This window comes from Mastigoproctus giganteus, chromosome 7, assembly GCF_048544385.1.
Source record: "Mastigoproctus giganteus isolate SK-2022 chromosome 7, ASM4854438v1, whole genome shotgun sequence".
Classification (NCBI taxonomy): domain Eukaryota; kingdom Metazoa; phylum Arthropoda; class Arachnida; order Uropygi; family Thelyphonidae; genus Mastigoproctus; species Mastigoproctus giganteus.
In genome coordinates this window covers 84,315,605-84,334,283 of record NC_143581.1, presented here as the reverse complement: position 1 = coordinate 84,334,283, position 18,679 = coordinate 84,315,605, and the positions used below count along the sequence as shown (strand labels likewise).

General features: G+C 38.7%; 1 protein-coding gene across 1 annotated transcript in view; it reads left to right on the top strand.

Moving 5' to 3' along the window:
• nonC (serine/threonine-protein kinase Smg1) overlaps positions 1-18,679 on the top strand; it is a 1,411,261-nt gene that overhangs the window by 359,676 nt on the left and 1,032,906 nt on the right. The window contains exon 17 of the mRNA XM_090378365.1: positions 3,036-3,135. Coding sequence (XP_090234491.1) covers positions 3,036-3,135 — 100 coding nt within the window. The remainder of the gene's footprint in view (positions 1-3,035; positions 3,136-18,679) is intronic.

Here is an 18,679-nt window from a genome sequence, read left to right as displayed (position 1 = left end):
GAATTTCTCATGATGTATGTAGATGCAAAATACTTATTCATTTTGTCAGCTATCTGAGCTGGATCATCAACAGTCTAACCATTGATATCAAATGGAATAATCTGACTCGTCCCCTTCCTTCTAGAGTTTATATAACTGAAGACGTCCTTGATGTTTTTCGTAACTTTCTTTGCCAAGGAATTCTCATAATTTGCATATGCTTGCCTAACCTCCTTTGTGACTTGATTTCAGACTAGCTTATAACTACCATCGGCTTCTGTGTCACTTGATAATTTATATGCATCCCATGCATGTTTCTTCTCTGCCATGAGTCTCATTAGTTCATCTGACATCCATTTATTCCTAAACCTTGAACAGTATTTCTTAATTGGTATTCAAAGCCTAGCAGATTAATCCCATGATTAATTCCTTCAATGCTTCCCATTTAGAATTTTCTGTTGGTAACATCCTCAGTTGGTCCCACTGTATAAAATTTAAAATCCATTTGCGACCACCATAGTCACCTTTATGGAAGAAAAACCATTCCCTTTACCCCTGACATTAGTAATATCTTTAAGTAAATCCCACATTAGTACACTGTGATCACTGTCACTTAGCGGTTCCTTTATCTGAATATTCTTAATGCGTGAAGAATCACTGCTGATAACCAGATCAAGAGTATTACTCTCTGTGGTTGCTTCTCGAACATGCTGCTGCAGAAAACAATCATCCAACAAATTGAAAGTCTTGCTAGTGTGCGAGTGAACAACCCACAAGTTTCAGTTAATATGTGGGAAGTTAAAATCCCCCATTTTAAGACATTCTGATTTTCTGGCCTGCTATGTTTCTGTAAACTTGTTTGTCATACTCGTTAGAGTCATTAGGCCTATAACACACTCTTATTCTCCTTTTTGCTTTCCCTGTACTTATGTCACACCAAACTGACTCAACATTGCGCTGTCCATCTATGTTAACTGGATGCACTTCCCTAGATTTTGTGTTTCTTAACTAACTGCATATCCCCTCCTCCTTTTCTATCCTCTCTATCCTTTCTGTACACATACTCCTTTAATACCAATTCTATGTGCTAGGATGTTAAGAAGAACCCCATTAAACTGTATGTTGTCTTTATATTAACTTCATGTTGTCTTTTTTTTTTAACAGCTTGCAATATTTTAATATTCAGATTCCTCAAAATTGCTAAATGTCTTGTAAGATTTTTGAAGATGGACATGAATATTTTCTCACTTAAGTCTCTGCAGCAATAGGTGTTGAATGTTGTTTATAACATTTTCTACCATTTTACATACATTAATATATATCTCTGTGCTATATAGTCAGTAACTTGGAATAAGAAAGTCACTCTCAATGCTTCTGTAAAGACACAACCATGCTTTTAGTTGTCATCATCTTTAGAAACTTAAGTTTATCCATTTCTGTTTCCTATTCATTGTTTTCAATTGCTCTCTCTTGCTGAGCTGTCACTTTTATGAGTTATTTATTTCTCCATCCATTTTTCTTGTTCCTGATGAGCTATTCTGTGTGTCATAAGATTCTACATCATCCATCCTAATACCTTTGCCAAGCTTTACCATGTTTTTAACATTCTTGATATTAGTGCCATGGAATCATCAACACAGTTATTCCAATGCTTTCTCCATGCTTTTCTCTTCTATTTTTGTTGAACTTACCACCAGGCACTAACATTATTATCAGTGGTGTGTTTAGTATGTTGAACTTACATACTAAGTTCAGCATATTAAACTTTAGTAAGTTGCTTTCCAAAATTTCTCTTAAGGATTGGGGCACTTCCCCCTCCCCATATTCACAGCTTTAATAGTGTGAGAAAAAGTCCTCCTGATGGCGTATGCATTGAAAGCTGCTTTTGTACCTAGGTCCATTGGTTTAATGAGAGAGAGGTGTTATTGGGGCATAGAAATGACTTTTCCATTGGCACTAAACTCATTGTGAGGAGTAGGGTTCCCTGGTGCATTATCCAATTTCAAAAGGGGTTTGTTGCAAATGTTGTTGGTTATATAATATTGCTCAACTCCTGGTCAAAATTAATCTGAAACCCATTTTTGGAAAGTCTTCTAGTGCTCCAAGCCTTCTAATTAGATTTTCAAATGACTGGCTGTCTTGATACAATAAATCTCTTAAGAGGCCCTGTGGTTTTCAGAGTGGTTGCCTAACAGGGAATTCAACATGAAGTCACTAGCAGTACTCCCAACCAGCATCACCATTAAACTGTTTTTTGACACTTAAATCCAGCAAGATTTCCCTGCCTGGATTTAATTTTCCATGGACATTTTCGTTAAAAAGTCTTTCTTAGGCATTTAGACTCCATTCAAAAAGGTCAGTCATTAATTAATGCCCCTCTCTTACCAAGTCTCTCCACTGTCTGTCTGTCTCAGAACTGTGTTCTGTTTCTGCTGCATACCTTTTCTTTAGATACTTCCATGGGCACTGTTCTTCTGAATTGTCATTACTAAACTTGTTCCCCCGTCTCTTCCAAGCCAGTCCGAACACTTGCCCCAGTGTGTCAGCAGCCATTCACTTGATGCTGACTAATTGTGGCACAATGCTTTCAACTTCTGTTTTGTCGTACAACCTTCCTTTGCATGTATTTCCCAAAAAAAAAAAAAAAAAAATACAGCTTACAAAAATTTAAGTCCAATATCAACAAATATCTTCTCACTTCTTAGCCTTCAACCCATGAAGAAAACTCATATTTTCTGTAGGTTTAATATCTTTTATGTTTACAGTTTTTACCAGAGAGAGAGAGATGGGGGAGAAAAAGAACACAACCCACAAAGAAAGAAACCAAAATTGATTTGTGAAAATTGTGATTATTAGTTTTCTTAATTTATAGAAAAAAATAATTGTATTAATAATATAATAACTGTTATAATCAAGATATTATTATGCAAAGGTATTGTCATTGATTTCATGAAGAATGGAATATTCTGTAGTAAAATAGAAATAATGGTTTAAAATTCTAGAAAATTTTCCCTATGTTAATTATTGTATGTCCTTTTCTTTCTCTTCCATAACAGCATTTTTGAATGATTCTTCCATTACCAAAGCATGCTGTTTAGTAATTCATACTTTATTAAAGTCATCGGTTCTTGTACTCCCAGATTTAGTTCTTAATCGGTAAGTATTAAAGGCTTAGATTTTTCTTGAGAATGGCATAACCATAAAAAAAAAGGGAAAAAAATTATAAATGAGTAAATTATTTTGTTTTTTTGTTTCTTGAGTTGTGAATTAAACTTTGCCAAAGTATTATTTGATATCTGTATTAATACAGTATACATCCAGTGACAAATTTTAATGACTAAATATGGTGCTTTCAGGATAAATGGACCCTTTATTCAGCATTATAACGTATACAGATTCTAACAGAATATGGACGTTAGAGTTAAAAATTTAACAGATACAAGAGTTGTGCATGCTCTGGTGCGTACATGGCCTCGTGATTGAAATTCACATACTAGATTGGCGTTCATTGTTGGTGCACTGACGTGTGTGGGTTTGCTGCCAGCCCTTGTAGCAATTCAAGGTTCTTGAATTGCATGAAATGTTTAATGATTCTAGCCAAAGGTGGTGGCAAAAGTGCTGGCTTTGGTTGATCACTTTGTAATCGTGTCTGGGGTTAAGGTCATGATGGGTAGACTAGAAATGTTCCGCGATTGTGGAGTGGTCATTGTCACCAAAGCAAATTGATCTGTAATTCTCTGCAAGGTGGTCTTGAAGGCAACTTGAGCTCTCCCCTATATAGCAACTGCCACAATCTTTGTAAGTTATGCGGTATACCGCTCCACTATGCAAAAAAAGGGGCGACTGCAGTTTTTACATTAGAAATCAGAGCGTAAGTTCCTACCAGGTAGTTGCGCGTATTTTATGTCGTATTCCCGGAGAATTTTCAAAATCTGGTCCGATGTGCCTGGATGTAGGAAATATAGGTGGTAGGCATATTGTCATGTGGGGATGGTGGCCTCGGGTGGGACGTAAGTGCTTGTAGCAAGTACTTGTCTAATATATGGGTTGGGTAACCACAATTGACCAGGTCAGTTTTTACTCTGGAAATCTCGGTGCACCTAGCTTCCTCTAAGCTGGAATGGTTCCAAGCTAGGGAGAATAGAGTGCTGGCAGTGCTGTTTAGATGACAAGGGGCGTGGCCCAATGTGTACTTAGTAAACTGCCCAGACCAAATTGCTTTAGGGTATACTGAGGTTTCCAGGCGTGGTCTCACTCGCTTTACTAGAACATCTAAAAATGGAAGAGACCTATTCATTTATAGTTCTACAGTTAATTGGATGAATAGCGATAGAGAATTGTGGTACTCTAGCAGTACTGTCTCTGAACCACTTGGGATGATGGTGAAGATGTCATTGACATATCTGCACCACATTGTAATAGGTACAGGCAGTCTCAGGAATAGATATTCCTCAGACCGCCTCCATAATTCCTGCATAGTGATGTTGGCAATGACGGAGCTAACAGGGGCACCCATAGCTGTACCGTGTACCTGCTTGTACAGGGAATTGCTGAAGGTAATGACGCTGCCTGACAAGCAAAAGTTCAGGACAGTACAGATGTCCTCTGTGGATAGTGACGTTCTGCTCAGTAAGTTTGAGTCATTCTCAAGTTTGAGTCCAGAAGTTGCTTGGTGCAGTTAATGGCCTGTTGGACTGGAATCAATGTAAACAGAGATATGACATTGTCTAACTACAGATCGGACCACATCCCTTGTCATCTAAACAGCACTGGCCATGCTCTATTCTCCAGAGCTTGGAGCCATTCCATCTCAGAGTAAGCTAGGTGCACTGAGATTTCCAGAGTAAAAACTGGAAAATTGTGGTCAATTGTGGTTATCCAACCCATATATTAGACAAGTGCTTGCTACAAGCGCATGAGCTTACAACCTGCCCGAGGCCATTGTCCCCCACATGACGATATGCCTACTGCCTACTCCGGGCACGTCAGACCAGATTTCGAAAATCCTCCGGGAATACTGCATAAAATGCGTAAAACTACCTGGTAGGAGCTTATGTTCTCTGATTTCTAATGTGAAAACTCCAGCTACCCCTCTTTTGCTTAGCAGAGTGGTATACCACATAACTAGCCGATGCAGACAGGCTGCCAGGGCAGGTCATGGGGTTTTGTCAATGATATATAGGAATTTTGCTAGCAGGGAAAAGGAGGTGATTATCCCTCTGTATAAGGCAATGGTCAGGCAACGTCTTGAGTACTGCGTACAGGTCTGGAGGCCTCATTTTAGGAAGGATGTAGATTTAATTGAGCGTGTACAGAGAAGGGCAACAAGATTGGTGAGGGGAATTTAGGGATCCTCTTATCAAGAGAGGCTGAAGTTCTGCAAATTGCAGTGGCTGGAGACTAGGCACCTGCGCGGTGATCTGATTGAGGTGTATAAGGCCTTGAATGGGTTCAGCACGCTGAATTCTGATGGGATCCTTCCACTTGTTCAGATTACGAACCTAAGGGGGCGTAAATTCAAATTACGAAAGGACAGATGTAGAATAGATGTGCGGAAATTTGCCTTTAGCCAGCGGATGGTTAATTGCTGGAACAAACTTCTTCCATCTGTCGTTGTGGAAGTTGATAGGTTGAATAAATTTAAGGAGGAACTGGACAGGCATTTGGAGGGAATGGTGTGATTTTTTTTTTTTTTTTTTTTTTTGTTGGCTGATGCTGCATAAGCTCATACATTTGCTTTCTTGCATCACATGCCACTACTACTACTACTTGCAAAGATTGTATGCTACATAGTGGTATACCACATAACTTGCAAAGGAGAGCTGAAGATGCCTTCAAGACTGCCTTGCAGAGCATGACAGATCGATTCGCTTTGGTGACACTGACCACTCCACAATTGCAGACCATTTCTGGTTGACCCACCATGACCTTAACCCTAAACTTGTTTACGAAGTGATTGATCAATCCTGGCATTTCTGCCACTGCTTTTGGATAGAATCGTTAAACATATTGTGCAGTTCAAGAATCTTGAATAGCTGCAAGGGCATGAGACTACACTCTATCTTGGAGTCAACTGTCTTGAAGCTCGACAGATGCTGGCAGCAAACCCACACATGTCCATGTATCAACAATGAACACCAATCTAGTATATGAATGTTCAATCACATGGCCATATACGTACCAAAGCATGAACAATTATAGTATCTGTTAAATTTTTATCTGTAACATCCATAATCTGTTACAAATAATCTTTTATCTGTAAAATCCATAATCTGCACCTTGTTTTACAGTGCATTAAATGTTAGAATTAGAAACGAGTTATATTCTTTACAGAGAACAATTTTATTATCCATAGATAGAGTATGTTGTACAGTGTCGACCTCTGCCTTACAAGTCTTAGCTGGAGTTTTGCTCTTAGACCTACATTTGATCTTTACAGGATTGTCTTACAGGTTAAAGAAGCAAATCTTTACAGAGTTTATGGGAATCACTAGTGACTGTCAGCAGGATTTTAAGTGTGAAAAAAAAAAAAAAAAAAAAAGTGAATCTGGAATGATTTGTTGAATGAATGGCAGACTTGCTGGGACACAACCTCTTTAGGATTGGTGACAAGACGCTTCTTCCCGGAAGTGACTTTTCTTCATGATAAAAAAAGTACAGTTATGGCTTTCTATTGATCTATACACGTCTTACTTGACCACATGACACAGATCATTAAATCAGTGCCTCTTCAGGTTCAATTTGGCTAACACAGATTTATGTCTTTGCAGTGAGATAGAGAGTTGGAATCATGTACTATTTTCATGTACTAACTACAAGGATCAGAGAAGAACTCTCACAAATTATTGTGTTGTGCAGCCTGGCAAGGAATCTTTGCTCATCCAGAATGCTGAGATTTTTCGGGCATTTCAAACTTTTGCCAAAAGTTTTTGAGAAAAAATGGCATCTGTTATCTGCAGTTTAATCATCTTCTGGATCATCTGAAAACAGGATCTCTACCTCATAATTGTTCTCATGGTTTTGAATTGGGACCTCAGTTAAGACCTCATTTGATACTGATTGTAACCTTATTTGTCTTAATTTTGTAAATAATGTATAACTGCACAAATTTTTTCCCATCTGGAGTGGGCCCCCCACAGGATCTGCCCCAAATTTTGGCAACATCAGGTGGATCAATATCTCGAAGTGAGCCAGTACTAACACATTTTTCCAGACAGTACCGGAACTGGTCCACCTTCCCATGGCATGGACAAGTACCCAGAATCATCTCTCCAGGTGATTGATGCTTCTGGATAGCCAGGAGAACAGAACAACTGAGCACAGAAACCTACACAGGATACGAGTCTAGTTGAACTTCTAGGAGCCGCACTTTACAGAAACAGATGTCTACACATATTTTTTTTTTTTTTTTTTAATGTGAACCCCAAACACGAGAGGTATTAGAACCTATAGTACTTAATACCGTGCTTGGGTTGGAGGTTGAGAAGACGAAAGAAGATATTTGTTGACATTGAACTTGAACTTCTGTAGACTGTAATTTTCAGGAAATACGTATGAAGGAAGGTTGTTCCAGAAAACGGCAGTTGAAAGAATAAATGAGGAAGATCAAAAGTTAGTTCTGTGGGTTTGAAGTTGGACAGTAAATGGATGTTGGCTGGTGGCGGCACGTGTTCGGACTGTTTTGAAAGAGAGAACGGGAATTATAGAAGCCAATTCAGAAGAACAGTGCCCATGGAAGTATCTGTAGAAGAGGCATGCAGCAGAAACAGTACGTCTGAGAAAGCGAGTGGAGAGACTCTGTTAGAGATAAATCATTAATTAACCTAACTGCCCTCTTCTGAATGGAATCAAGAAGCCTGAGAGAGGTTTTGGGGGCACCACCCCAGATGTGGGAACAATATTCCATGGCAGGGCGAATTTGCGATTTATACAGAGTGAGCAGCTGTTTGGAAGAAAACTAACGCCGAGAGCGAAAGAGAAAACCAAGTTTTTTAGATGCAGAGGAAGCAATATTTGTAATGTGCTTGTGCCAAGAGAGATTAGAAGTCAGGGTAATCCCCAAAAGAGATATATCATTTTGCCTACAAATCGGAGTGTCACTAAAGATAAGCATAGGAGCAGAAGAATCCTTTTTGCGAGATATAAGACAAGACTGAGTTTTTGAAGGGTTGAAATCAACTAAGTTGTCTTTGCCCCACTGGAGACTTACCTGAAGATTGGCATTTAAGGAATTGAGAGCAGATTTTCAAGAAGTTGAAGCTGATTGAGCAGGACAAGGTTTCTCAAAATGGAAAGTGGAATGCAATGTGCTGTCATCGGCAAAACTATGGATAGGATTTCCAGTCAATGGAAGAAGGTCATTAATATACAAGAGGAAAAGAGTGGGGGAAAGAACTGAATCTTGGGGAACACTGGCATTAATGGAGCAGTTAGAAGACAGTGAGCCATCTACCATCACCCTCAGTGAGTGATCAGAGAGAAAACTGGACAACCAATTATTAAAAACAGTTGGCAAACCATAAGATGGAAGCTTGTTTAGAAGACCTTTAGGCCAAACACTATCAAAAGCCTTTGCGACGTCAAGAGCAACTACTTGTGTTTCACCGAACCTTTCCATTGAATTAGTCCATAAATGGGTAACATAAGCCAGAATATCACCAGTGGATCGACACTGACGGAATCCATACTGGTGATCGTTGATCAGACAGAAGGTTTCTAGGTAGTTTAAGAGTTGGCAGTTTAATTGATTTCTCCATTACTTTAGAAAGAGTAGAAGTAATTGCAATGGGATGAAAATTGGATAGGAGGGATTTGTCACCCTTTTTAGGAACTGGCTGAATATGAGCAAATTTCCAAGCAGAAGAAAAAACACCTCTCGAATAAGCAAGTGAAAAAAGGCAGAAAAGAATAGGAGCAAGTTCAGGAGCACAGGTTTTGAGAACAAGTGGAGAAATATCATCAGGATCTGGAGCTTTCTTAGCATCAAGATTCATCAAAATCCTTCTGATATACTTTTGATGGAAGACCACAGGAGGCATTGAATGGAGCATGTTGGGAATGGTGGGAGGTGTGTTACCAAGATCATTAATATATGAGCTGCAAGAAAAATGGGATGTTAGCAGGTCAGCTTTATCCTTGGCTGAAGAGACAACAGAACCATTTGGTTTGGACAGAGGTGGGAGCAGAGATGGGCAAAAGTTGCGGCCAATAGCTTTGGCAAGAGACCAGAATGCTCGACTACCATTAGGGCAAGAAGCAAGTTTTCTACTCTTAGCCTGTTGAAACTCAAAAATTTGGACTGATTAATAACTGCTTTACAATTGTTGCGAGCTTTGGTGTAGGCAGAAAATGAAACTGAAGAATTAGAAACAAGCTAATTACGATATGCAGCATTCTTCTCTTGAACAGCCTTAGCACATTTATTGGAAAACCAAGGTTTAGATGAAGGAAGAGATTTTAAATTGGACTGTGGGATAAAGGATTCCATTCCTGCAAGAATAATTTCACTGACGTGATCTGAGCAAACGTTGACATCAGACTTTATGAAACAGTAAAATGACCAAAGAAAAGAAGTCTCGCAGGTCATCCCATTTTGCATTCTTGTAATGCCAAACAGTTGATGAGAATCAACCGAAAGAGCAAGCTGGCTTTAGGACAGGATTCTCAACTATGGATCACCTTCACGTAATATCACAGCTAATGGAGAAAGCAAATGAATATAAAACACCATTATGCCTGGCATTTGTGGATTATGAAAAGGCATTTGACTCCATACAGCATAAGGCAATGTTTCGGGCATTAGAAAGACAAGGCATAGATATGCCATATATTATGATTTTGAAGAAAATATATGAGGTTGCTACCTCCTTTATTAGACTAGACAAAGACAGTAGGAAATTTAAAATCGAGAAAGCAGTTTGACACGGAGACACAATATCTCCGAAGCTGTTTACTTCTGCCCTTGAGGAAGCTTTCAGAAGATTAGACTGGTCGCAGAAAGGAGTCAATGTGAACGGAGAGTACCTAAACCATTTAAGGTTTGCAGATGACATTCTGGTCATAAGCCACGATCCCAAAGAATTAGAGGAAAATCTTAACCAGTTATGCACAGTTAGTAAGGATTTTGGACTAAAGATGAATATGACTAAAACAAAAGTAATGATGAACAAGTATGCCACAGAAAGGGAAATAATGATTGAAGGAGCAGTAATTGAAAAGGTGGAGTCATATACTTATCTGGGACAAGTTATTAGCTGTAATAATGATAAATGGCTGGAAGTCAAGAGAAGAATAAATTTTGGATGGATAGCATTCAGGAAATATAGTCATATACTGAAGAGCAATATCCCAGTTTGTCTGAAACGTAAAATAATGAACCAACGTATACTCTAGACAAGACTGCAGCAATAATTCAGACACTGCATGGGTTTGTTAAGGGAAAGTCTTGTCTGACAAATTTGATAGGATATTATGATGTGGTTACAAAGGAACTGGATACAAAAAATAATTTTGATATCATATATTTGGATTTCAGAAAAGCTTTTGACACTGTTGCGCATGGAAGACTATTGTACAAATTGGAGCAGAATGGTATTAAGGGTAAGTTGCTACAATGGATAAAAGGATGGTTAAGTGGGAGAAGACAGAGGGTGGTAATCAATGGGTGCTGCTCTTCTTGGACTAATGTTATTAGTGGAGTCCCACAGTGTTCGGTGTTAGGTCCACTGTTGTTTTGAATATTTATCAATGATATTGATGAAGGTATATCAGGCTTAATGTCGAAGTTTGCAGATCATACAAAAGTTGGCAGGGTTGTTAATGACAGTAATGGCAGTGTGCTACTGCAGCAGGATCTAGATAATTTGGGCAGATGGGCTAAGAAGTGGCAACTGAAGTTTAACCTTGACAAATGCAAAGTACTGTATATGGGTAGAAGTAACCCCATAGTAACGCACCAACTGTGTGGTACTACACTTAAGGTGGTAGAAAATGAAAAAGACCTGGGAGTAATTGTGCAGTCAGATATGAAGTTTTCTGAACAATGCAGACAGGCTGCTAGGGCAGGTCATGGGGTTTTGTCAATGATATATAGGAATTTTGCTAGCAGGGAAAAGGAGGTGATTATCCCTCTGTATAAGGCAATGGTCAGGCAACGTCTTGAGTACTGCGTACAGGTCTGGAGGCCTCATTTTAGGAAGGATGTAGATTTAATTGAGCGTGTACAGAGAAGGGCAACAAGATTGGTGAGGGGAATTTAGGGATCCTCTTATCAAGAGAGGCTGAAGTTCTGCAAATTGCAGTGGCTGGAGACTAGGCACCTGCGCGGTGATCTGATTGAGGTGTATAAGGCCTTGAATGGGTTGAGCATGCTGAATTCTGATGGGATCCTTCCACTTGTTCAGATTACGAATTTAATTTGAATTTATGCCCCCTAAGGGGGCATAAATTCAAATTAAGAAAAGACAGATGTAGATTAGATGTGCGGAAATTTGCCTCTAGCCAGCGAGTGGTTAATTGCTGGAACAAACTTCCATCTGTCGTTGTGGAAGTTGATAGGTTGAATAAATTTAACGAGGAACTGGACATGCATTTGTAGGGAATGGTGTGATTTTTTTTTTTTTTTTTTTTTTTGGCTGATGCTTGCTTTCTTGCATCAAATGCCACTGCCTACTACTACTACTACTCCCCACCATGACTTATGGAAGTGAAACTTGGGCACTCACCAAAAGAATGGAAGAGAAGCTGAGAACTACACAGCGAAGAATGGAACGAATTATATTGGGAATCAGACTGTTAGATAAGAAGAGAAACACATGGATTAGGCAGCAAACTCAAGTAAAGGACATTCTTATCAAAACTAAAGAACTAAAATGGTCTTGGGCAGGACACATAGCTCGAAGACATGATGACAGATCTACTAAGAAAATAACAGAATGGTATCCAAGAGGAGTTAGAAGAAAACCTGGAAGACAAAGGCGGAGATGGATAGATGAAATTCATGAGTTTGTGGGTAGTAAATGGATGGCCAGTGCTCAAAACAGAAGGAACTGGAATGTTGCTGGAGAGGCCTTCATCCTGCAGTGGATTGAAAATGGCTGACGATGATGATGAATGCCAAACAACATGAGGTTGGGAATAGCCATGAGATAAAGGTTCCATTGGAGAAGAGACAATCACCAAGTTGTGATCTGAAGTGCCTAAAGGACCTCTGACTTCGACCGTGTACTTTTGAAGGGTTGTTTGTGAGAAAAAGATCAAGCGTATTGGCTGTGTGATTAGGATTGTCCGGTATTCTTGTAGGTAAATGAACAATCTGTGCTAGGTCATTAGTAATTGCAAAAGCCTCAGCATCTCGACCTGCTGGGTCGGTGTGACTAGAAAATGGAAGCCAGTTGGAGTTGTGAACATTAAAATCACCAAGGAAAATTACCTCACCAGTAGGAAAGTTGGACTGGAGAAAGTCAAGTTGCAAAGAGAGGAAGTCAAAGAGCTCCAAGTTATTAGTGGAGTTGGGAGAACGGTAGAGACAACAGATGAATTTGACACAATGAGGTAGAGAGTTTTTAAGCCAGAGAAGATCAAAGAGAGGAGATTCAAAATGGCCAAGTCTCTGACAGGGAATATCAGAACGGACATATGCACAAGTACCATCTTTGATGTGAAAGGTATCATACAGCGAATAATTTGGGCATCAGAGATGAGCTGTAGTTGAATCAACCGATAACCGAGATTCTGTCAGAAAAAGTACTTGGGGTTTGGCAGACTGTAAGTGGAAATGGACATCGTTGAGATTAGAATTGAGACCACGTATATTTGTGAAATGAATTAGGAAGTGCTTGCGAGGTTTAGATCTTTTCGCAGATAAGCTTGCTCTTTTAGTTTGACAATTCATGGTGTATTCAATATTTAGAGAAAGTGGGTGGGACATGCTGTATGAAGTAATGAAATTTTCGATATGACGTACACGTGGTAAGAATATACCCAGATCGTTGACATAACGTGGCCTCGACAATACTCCCCGCATACACACTACTCGGACTCCCTCCAGTCACTATCTGGCAGAGTAGAGGTAGCAAGATTATACACTAGCTGATCCGGAAGCCTCCTAGAGAGTTACCAGTAGGTTCGGTCCGGTGTACTAACTAGCGGCCGGTCTGCGAACCGCGTTTTAGAGCTGTACCCTCGAAATGTAAGGAATATTGGATCTCGCCACGACGTTCATCATAACCTCAAAAGTCATCAATCATACTGCATGATGGAAGAGATAGGGATGGGTTGACCGGAACCTAGCTCTAGAGACTAAACATGGGTTCACCACTTCAAGCCTTAAATAAGCAAAGTGGTGGTATTTCACCGGTTGATGAGAGTCATCTACCACCTAGTACTGCTTGGTAACATAGAGGGGCGGTGTTCCTCTATGTGGTGTGGGTGCCACACCTCGACCCTTGCTTACATTGGTTCACACCTGGGTGGTCACCCACCATGTACTTGTGCATGGAGGTTATACCCAGGACTACTAACAGTCCCACCATTGTGAAAGGGCAAGAAGAGGATTTGGCTGTCACAGACCATCCGGACTTCGCTGAAATTGGGTCCACTTGACTTGAGTGTCACCCGAATATCAGTTGCATCAGCGTTTTAGACTCCCAGGTAGCAAGTATAACTTGTCTGGCATATCTGCGTGAATGTCTGTGACAACCTCAAGGACCAAATATAGATTGATAAATGTAAAGCTCTGCATATTCAGCGCAGTAATCCTAAAAGACATAATCTATCATATGCGTGGTTCTACACTCTGTGTAGTGTATAATGATAAAGACCTTGAGGTGGGGTAATTGTGCACTCAAAAAAGAAGTTTGCTGACCAGTGCAGACAGGCTGCCAGGACAGCCTATGGGCTTTTTTCAACAATATACAAGACTTTTGCTAGCAGGGATAAGGAAGTGATATCACATTGTATAAGGCAATGGCGAGGCCACATTTTGAGTACAGCCAGGTCTGGAGGATTCATTTTAGGAAGGATGTAGGGCTTTTGGAATGAGTGCAGAATGGCTAATGAGATTGTTGCGAGAACAAAGGGGTGCTGTTACCAAGAAGTGCTTCAGTTCTGAAAATTGCAGCATCTGGAGACTAGGCCTGTGAGATGATCTGATTGTTGTGTTTAAAGCTTTGAATGATTTGAGCAAGCTCTTAGCAGATGGGATTCTTCTTGTTCAGACTACACACACACACACACACACACACACACACACACACACACACACACACACACACACACACACACACACACACACACACACACACACACTTGGGGATATGAATTTGAATTGAAGAAGGTTGGTTGTAGAATAGATGTGCAGAAGTTTGTCTTTAGCACGTGGCTGATTGTTTGAACAAACTTCCATCTGTTGTTGTGGAAGTAGATAGCTTGAATAATTTCAGGGAAGAGCCAGACCAGGGGTGGGGGAACCTTTTTAGTACCAGGGGCAAATTGCAATTGCATAAGAATCTGTGGGGGTGTATCTATGCTGGGGAAAATAATGAATTTTATGTTTTACAGATTCATTGGTGTGCATATTGTCACTCTAAGCAATATTAATTAATTCCAATGTTATCATGCATTAATTCACAACACAATTATAATCCGTTAAATACTGAAACACGAAAGACAGCACAGTTATAATGTTTTAATTTTAATGAAATTTCTTAACTTGCACCTTAATGAGAAGGTTGGCCGTGATTTGCTTTGGAAAGCTCAGAGATGTTAGATGGTACTGATGATGCGGCAATTCTTAGTTGGTCTGCAAGGTTATATATAACCTGTAAGTCTAGTAGCATGCAAGTGGTGTTTGGCTAAATCCAATGTTGAAAAAAACTGTTCACGTCGGTAAGTGGTAGAAAACAGTGATGCAATTTTCAATGCATAATTCCTCAAAAGTGGATATTTCTGAGTATCTACATAGAATTTATAAAATTTTTAAATAGATTCACTAAGAAATTTGGATTTTAAAGTATTATCTGACTGTAAATGAATTAATTCCAGTGGCAAGGAATCAGGAGCTTCATTTGGCATCACATCAAAAGGAGTTTGCACATTCTTGGTTTGAGTTCACGATTTTGTAAATCTTGAAACTTCTTTTGAAACTGATTCAACAGATTGGAATATTCTGAAGCATACTCCACTATCAATTCTGGTTTTAGTTCTTCCAGTATTGGATAATGTACCATGCAGTGTTTTTCCAGTTGAGTTACGAACAATTGCAACATTGATTCAAAGCTCCTGATATTGACAAGAACAGAGGTAATAAGCTGATTTGCCTCTTTTAATTTCAAATTTAGATCATTAATTGGTGATAGTGATATTGATGAAAAATGCTAAATCACATAACGTTTGCCCCTCTAATTCCATAATGGGCCTTTAATATCCATGAAGAGTTTCATCATCTTTCAGCTCATTTTAAAGCATATGCCTTTACTTAGCCAGTGGATCTCACAATGGTACAATAAATCGGCATATTCTGCTTTAATGTCCTTAAACATTTCTTTAAATCCTCTGTTGTTCAATCTTATTTTTTATGAATTTAATACATTTTGTTACCACTTTCATCACATTGGTCATTCTTAGAGAGTGTGCACATTAATTTTGTTGGTGAATAAGACACTGACACACTATTAACAATAGTGTGTCAATGTTAGAATCCAGTTGATGGCTCTCCAATTCTTTCTTAATTAAAGCAACAAGTCCTTTTTTAGATCCTACCATAGAATGCGCACCGTCTATAACTACACCACTCAGTTTTTCGTAGGGTAATTCGAAATCACTTATTGCTGATTTGACCTCAGAAAAGAGATAGTCCAGTGCATCGATTTTAAAGCAAATTAATCTTCTCGTATCATAATGTTTACTGTTATCCCACATACAGACATAGCCAAATGTATCGTATTTGCTCTATCTGTTGTCTCATCTACAGCTATGGAATAAAACACAAATTCTGATGCTGCTTGTTTTAAGGATACTTGGATATTGTTAGCCATGTCTTTTATACGATCAGAAGCTGTCCTCCGTGATAAACTAATATTCTCAAACAATCAAATTTTTTCTTGAATTAAAATTCGTGACCAGCAACCATACACTCTTGAGCAAACTTGCCTTCGATATGTGGTTTCAATTTCTTTGCAGTTAGCTCACACACTTCATAACTTGCTTGCGTTACGATTGTATTTTCATGAATAATATGTCTTTTGAAAATAGATTGCTGTTTGCATAAAGATTCTTTTAAAAATGTTACTGGGTCTAAACACACAGTCTCTTTCAGTTTTTCATATTCCTTATGTTTGGTCAAATAGTGGCGTTCAAGATTGTACTTTTTATAAACTGCAACCGATTCTTTACAAATGATACACACACTTTCCATGAAAAAATAATTATTCATCCATTTGTAATCAAACAAAGAACTTTCACTTGCTGCTCTAATTGTTTTATTATTACTAGTCATTGCAGAAATGAGTTACTTTTATGCACTTTACAATATTGACTTAAATAGAAATAAGCAAATGTACCATAAACATTGCCAGCATTCATAATTATTGCACTTAATTTGCAGTGATATGTAATGTTGCAACTGACAACCAACCAAGACTAAACTTAAATCAACATGACTATCTATCACCAATAACAAGTCCTAATAAGACAGAGCCAGCTCACGCAAGCATTGTTTAGAGGACAAACAATTGCTAAATGCTAATATGCTGTAATAATGGTGCGACTATTAGGCATCAATTCGTACATATTCCGACTCCGAATTAATGTCAAGACAAGCATTGTGGCTAACAAAAAGTTGTTTATGGAGTGCTTAAAACAAGTTATATTAAATAATTGTTTTGCCCTTAAGGCTTATGCTGTTTTTTAATCTGGCATTTTGAAGGACTTCAACAGCAGGCAGTTTCAAATTTGACTGGGAGTGAAATTTTGCCCGCAGGTGAGAGGTTCCTCACCCCTTGTTTAAAGCGTGCATAGTATATGATTTTAAAGAAAGATTGTATAAACTTAGTGATAGAAGTTGGTGTTCTTGTGGGCAGGAAGAATTAAGTCAATTATATCATGTTCGACTGTTCATATTTTGACTATTTTGGATTATTGGGATAATGAGATTGTAATAGGTGAAATCCCCCACTTCCATTCTTCGAGAGAGTGAACTGTAATATGTTTGATAAGGTTGCTGAGACAATGGTCGATAGAAGGAAATGTTGGATTTGATCAGTGCTAGATATTAAATATTGCAACTTTGGAATAAAGTGTGCTATGTGATGACAAAAAGCATATAATTAGTGGTTATGAACTTTAATTAAAACATTTAATTTTTTGTTTTTAAACAAATTTATAGATTTGTATAGTTATTTGGATTACACACACTTTTTAGCATTAGCATTAGTAGGGGCATATTGAAGCAAGCTTATATAGCATCAGCCAGAAAAAAAAAATATACAGAAAAAAGCTTATACAAGCTTATATACAAGCTTATACAGAAAAAAAAAAAAAAAAAACCCTTCCTGTTTCACCCATCCATTCACTCTAAAAGTTTGTCTAGGTTCAGCCTTGAATTTATTTAAGCTGTCAACTTCCACAATGAGAGATGGAAGTTTGTTCTAGCAATTTTCCACCTGCTGGCTAAAGGAAATTTTCTGCATATCTATTCTACAACTCTTTCCTCAGTTTGAAATTTGCCCCCCCCCCCCAGGTGCATAATCTCAGCAAGAGGAAGAATCCCATCAGCATTAAGCTTACTCAAACCATTCAAGGCCTTATTCACCTCAATCAGATCACCTTGCAGGTACCTAGACTGCAGATGCTGCATTTTGCAGAACTTAAGCCTATCTTCCTAAGAACACCCCTTTGTTCCCCTCACTCTTCTCTATACTCGTTCTAGCAACTCTACATCCTTCCTAAAATGAGGCTTCCAGATCTGTATCTAGTACTCAAGGTGTGATAGTCAAGACCAATGGCCTGACCATTGCCTTATAGAAGGCAATAATCACCTCCTTGTCTTCTAGCAAAATTACTATTAATCATTGACAAGATCCCATGATCTAATCTTGCAGCCTGTCTGCACTTCTCAGAAAACTTCATATCTGACTGCACGATTACCACTAGGTCTTTTTCATTCTACACTACCTTGAGTGTAGTACCACACACTTGGTATGTTACTCTGGGGTTACTGCTCTCCATATTCAGTATTTTGCATTTTGCAATGTTAAACTTCAGTTTAACATTTTGCACGTTAACACATTCTGCTTATTGATTGCTGCTAATGTGGAGATAGCTCATAATAGCAGTCAACTGTCTGAATTTACAAAGGAAACGCGCATCTTTTTGATGCCCTGCTTTCCATCCTAATACACCGTAGCGGACAAAAAAACTGCATCACCTTAAAAAAAAAAGTAACATTTGTAGTGAAACATATAAGATATTGTTTGATTAGTCATTTTGTTTGTTGCAAAGCAAAGGCATTGCATCAGACATTGGAGGTGTAAGCGTGGCTCCATATATTAGCAGAGGCATATGATTGAAGAAAGCAAGCTTATGCAGCATCAGCAAAAGAAAAAAATAAATAAATAATGCACCTCTAATTTAAACCTTCCATTTGTTCCAAATGCCTGTCCAGCTCAGCCTTAAATTTATTTAGTCGATCAACTTCCACAGC